General features: G+C 36.7%; 1 protein-coding gene across 1 annotated transcript in view; it reads right to left on the reverse strand.

The window, feature by feature from the left end:
* LOC107721330 (serine/threonine-protein phosphatase 4 regulatory subunit 4-like) overlaps positions 1-5,182 on the reverse strand; it is a 22,404-nt gene that overhangs the window by 10,192 nt on the left and 7,030 nt on the right. The window contains exons 3-7 of the mRNA XM_016529281.1: positions 2,046-2,148; positions 1,785-1,932; positions 669-742; positions 444-550; positions 162-269 (exon numbers count right to left, since the gene is read on the reverse strand). Of these exons, the coding sequence (XP_016384767.1) occupies positions 162-269; positions 444-550; positions 669-742; positions 1,785-1,932; positions 2,046-2,148 (540 nt within the window). The remainder of the gene's footprint in view (positions 1-161; positions 270-443; positions 551-668; positions 743-1,784; positions 1,933-2,045; positions 2,149-5,182) is intronic.

The raw sequence follows: 5,182 nt of genomic DNA on the forward strand, positions 1-5,182 counted from the left end.
GGGGGGGCGTGTTCCGGTTAGGGGGACCCCCCAAGAACTTTGACACAATTTGAACACTGCTACTCTTCCATATAGGATTAAGTCATTTAGATTTGGCAGCATTAGATATTCAAATAACAAAATGTTCTTTTTAACGAAAGCTCTGCTTCATATCTTTTTACCCAATTCCCCTGGTGATGTTCTCCAGCTGACGGCACATGCAGGCGCGCACCTCGTACTCTACGTCCTGGCATAACGACCTGATCAGTGGCAAAAGGTCTTTCTTCACTCTGCAGAGAGAAGCCATGGTAGACATTTTAAGTCAGCAAATAACCAACACAAACTTTTCACCTTAAACATCATTACGTTAAGAAGAAAATTATTCTATATTAGGAATATCATATAATACGTTGTTCCGTCCTCTTAATTGATTGGTTAAGTGGCGTTTCCACTGCAGAACTCACATTGATGACTCAAACTTGCCAACAACCTTTCCTAAGATGCGACAGCTGGCCAGACGTGCCGGGACAGACTGGGAGAGCTGATGTTTCGATAATAGAGGACTCAGAATCTGTGCAAACAATCAATCAAAGCAAATCCAATTTTAATTCACACTAATAGCTAATTTCAATGTCATATCCCAGGGGTTTAGAAATGACAGACAGGAGAAATACTGCAGCTGTCATTACCTCTTGCCTGATAGTATCCTTTGGTAAAGCATCAATTGCCGACAGCAACGTTTCCAGCCAAGCAATGCTGACCACTAATAAAAATAAAGACATAGTAGTTGATTGTGTCCTTGACATGCAGAAATGTGCATATTTCACTCTGGCATACACTACCATTCAAAATCTTGGGGTCTGTAAAATGAAAAGCAATTTTAAGCAATGTTTTTGAAAGAAACTTATTCAAGGTTGCATTTATTTGATCAACAGTACCTGTAGTATTGTGAAATATTATTACAATTTACAATAACCCTTTTCTATTTTAAAATATTTTAAAATGACGTTATTTCCCTGTGAAGTCAAAGCTGAATTTTCAGCAGCCATTAATCCAGTCTTCAGTGTCACACGATTCTTCAGAAATCATTTTGATATGCTAATTTGGTGCTTAAGAAACATTTCTTATTAATATCAAAACAGTTGTGTTGCTTTTTGTGAAAACCATGATATATTTTTTAAGGATTCTTTGATAAACAGAAATAAAATAAAATTTATTTAAAATAGAAATCTTACATAACATTATGTCTTTACCATCACATTTATTCAATTTAATGCATCCTTGCTGAATAAAACCCCCCAGAAAAGGACCATACTGACCCCATATTTTTGAACAGTAGTGTTTGTTCAATTGTATTTTACGGTGACCGAGAAGTGTGAAGCAAATCACAATTCTGAAAACAAAATAACAAATTACAAACGCAAATGCAAGTCTAAAAAACAAAATAACCATTCAGAAAGCACAACAACAATTCAGAAAACATTATAACAAGTCAGAAAACACAATGACAAATTCGAAAACAAAATAAGTCAGAAAACACAACGACAAATCAGACAAACCGGAAAAGGTAGGTATAGTTTGAGACTTGGTTTTTACACTGGAATAAAAAATACTTTTAACATTTAGTTAAAAGTGGCTATAAATCATCAGCTCCAGTGGTGCAGATGGATAAGCGTGTGTCCTTGGCTTTTTGACGCGATCGACCCGGGTTCGTCACTCACAAGACTGCAAATAATAAGCACTCATCAAATTTATTGTATATACTTTCTACAGGTGCTTTACAAGCTTTCTCAAAAAATGGTAACCTGTGTCCCTGTGGTCGAGATTTAGGAGAACTATCTGCAAGATTGAGTGGGTGTGTGTCTGGATGAGGACAATGTCATCTTGGAGAACGGTCAGGAAAGATCCTGCTGCGGCGAGTTGCATATCTGCCCCAGCTACATGGAGCGCTTCCTGTTGGGGTAGAAGAAGGAGCTCTGTATGATCATTCACAAACAGCACGTACCAAGAAGTCATAGAAGGAACTTAACAACAAAAAGCAATAAATGAAATACTGTTTTGCCTACCCTGACTTTTGGCACCACCCTGCGAAAGGTCTCCGCTGGGTTCTGACGCACCAGGATTGGCAGGTTGATGATCACGCTGGCCTGTTGGACATCCTCACCAGAACTGAACAATATAGAAACATGGCCGGAGATATAAATAACATGGTTGTAGTTCTGCTGTATTTCAGAAGTTTTCAGAAGTCTGACATTTATCTTATTTTATGCACTACATTCATGTACCACATTCATTTAAAATATGCAGTCTCCTGAAGACATGCACTTGTACATTTGTGAGATTCCACAATCTTGATGCTCAAGTGCTTGTATTCATAGATGTCACGTGACATCACACTCTTACAGAAATGCTCACCTGAAGGGCAAAACAAGGCTTTCCTCCACTGACCGCCAGTTATTTTTACAAGGTTTGTATTAAGTAGTAATATAGTAAGACAGTGATATTTAAATGCCAATTCAGTATACACCTTATTGATGATGCATACTGTGTACAGGCAAGCACAGTATGCATCAGAATATAAACACAATGTGCAAAGTTTCACATTAAATGTTTTCCCATAGCAAAGCATTATAAAGAAAACAACCATTTAGCTCACTGTGTTCATATTCTGGGCTCATCTGCATGCCTGTATAAAGTATGCATCATCAAAAAGGTGTGTACTGAATTTGGCCTTTATATATCGCTGTTTTAAAGGCACTTTAAGTGTTTTCGTATTAAACGTTATGCTGTTTTAACTGAAATATTGCGGTGGGTGTTTTATATGTATTGCAAATGGCCAAAACTTGCATTTTGTTCACATATCTTTGTTTTATCCTTTTGAGAGATTATATAAATATTTGTGGATTGGAAACGGATGGCAAATTGACAGGCTTGTGCTGCAGTTCTATGGATGTTTTGCCTACCAGGTCTTAGTTCGAGCCAGTCATGTGACTGAAAACTATGAATTGCCAGCAGTCTTGTACTGACAAGTCCTCTTTTAGCTTCTTTTATTCAACTGTATCCTTAAAAAGGGGCTACATTCACAAAAATGTTCTTAAGAAAAAAGTTAAGCAATTTCTTAAGATAAATTCTCATAAGAAAATTTGTAAGAATGTTTCTGTGCAATTTTTGAAAAATTCCAAAGAAATGTTCTTCAGAATATATTTTTTCTTAGAAAGATTATGTGCTGAATGCTGCTGAAAATAATATTCTAATTATATAATTGAAAAATGAGGTCCCTATTTGACTTTTGTGGAGCTGTTACTGAATTTCTAATTCAGCAAAAAGTCAAGTCACGAATAATCATGACCAATTATTCTTTTTTCTTTTCTTTTTTGCATTATTCGAATATGTAAATTTCCTTGTCCACATAAAGTTTTTGGAATGTTTTTGTTTTCAAAAATAGCAGATCTATAAAATATTTTCCCCATTAGAACAATAGGTAGCTATGGTAACCGAGAACTGTTTTTATTCACAAGTGGGCGGAGACTCCTTGCTGACTGTATGAATAAGGAAATTGGAGAACACTGATTTGATTTATAGGACAATTAACCAATCCCAATCTTCAGATGCAGGGTCAAGACTCACCTCTTTCAAACAATGCTTGGATTAATTAACAAAACAACCTGTGTTGGCTTGTTTTATTGTATGTGTATTACGGTAGGCTTCTTTGTACTAGTTCACACTTGTTTGCATTTGTTCAGAAAGCACTTCTTTCCTATTCTAGCAGATGATGCTCTGAGTTGCATGCTTACCATCTGTTGATCACAATGGTCTCTTATGTGAAGCCAACGCACTTTTTGTAAGTTGCTCTCTGTATAAGTGTCTGCTAAATGCCTTCTGTAAATGGTTTAAATGCCAGTGAACTACTGTTGTCAGATATGTTTCTTGTAAAATAAAGAGAAAGAAAAAAGAAAAAAGGAAACAAATGAGATAATTGGTAGCATACTAAATGAAGCTATACAATTAGATGAACAGAGCAAAAATATGAAAGTAGGTGACACTGGCTTAGATCATTTGATTTAGGAAGAATCTAGTGAAGAGTATTTGAATTCTTAATGAATCTCTGATTGCTGATTGCAGATTTAGGCAAATCTGATTCTCTAGAGGAAACTAAAGTGAGATTACATTGGTCTATATCTCTGAAATAATCTGAAAGCCAAAATGGAATGCAAAAGTTTCTGTTTTCTCTCCATTTATCTCATTGCTGTCTAAGAAAAAAATAATCTTCTTTCCTATGGAAGGTTATATGACAACATAAGTTTAGAAAGGCTCATTTTGGGAACACTTTACCTTGTGTTTGGAATCTTTGAAAAGGGACCAGTAAAACAATTCACATCAAACCCTGGCTGAGCTCAAGTGTGTCTCGAGTTTCAACACAAAGTTAGGAAAGTGAGAGAATCGGAGAAGGCAACATGCAGTGGCAAAAAGTGACACACTGTTTGAATTCTCCCCCTCCAAAAGAAATGAGTCGGCAGTTGATTGTTAAGCCAGCAGGACTGTAATGAAACCTAAACAAAGCCCACTTAGTAATTAGTCTACATTTGGCAGCCTCATTAATCCTTCCAACCCCAACAGGGCCAATGATGATGCTGGGAAGAACACGAAGAGCTCAGGTTGTTTGCAGTCTGTCTGTGAACAATCATTTCATTCCCTACAAATGATACTTTCTTCTATTGTGCACATCCTTCATTCCATAATGCTCTTAAAGAAATTTACAAATTCATGTAAATGGTATGTGAAAAGTGTTGCTTGCCAAAAATCATCCAAATAATATATGGCTATGTTTTAAAGGGGTCCTATTATGCTCTCTTACAAAGTCTTGATTTTGTTTTGGGGGTGTACTAGAACAGGCTCTCATACTAGGTTGTTCGAAAAACACATTATTTTTCACATATTTTACATTATTACAACACCTCTCTCCTCAGTCTGGCATGAACGGCTCGAATAGTTCCTGTATCAAATGAAGGAACTTCCGCCTTCTGAAATATGAAATGTGCTGTGATTGGTAAGCTGGACCAGTGTGTGCTGTGATTGGTTAGCTGGGCTAGTGTGTGTTGTGATTGGCAGCACTCGGCGCCTGGTCAGGAAATGTCATGCCCCTTACCATAGCCGCCTGCATGCTTCAGTGTAAATATTGCGTCAAAATCAAATCAATTTGAGC

This window comes from Sinocyclocheilus rhinocerous, unplaced genomic scaffold (genome assembly GCF_001515625.1).
Source record: "Sinocyclocheilus rhinocerous isolate Xijiao unplaced genomic scaffold, SAMN03320098_v1.1 scaffold271, whole genome shotgun sequence".
NCBI lineage: Eukaryota > Metazoa > Chordata > Actinopteri > Cypriniformes > Cyprinidae > Sinocyclocheilus > Sinocyclocheilus rhinocerous.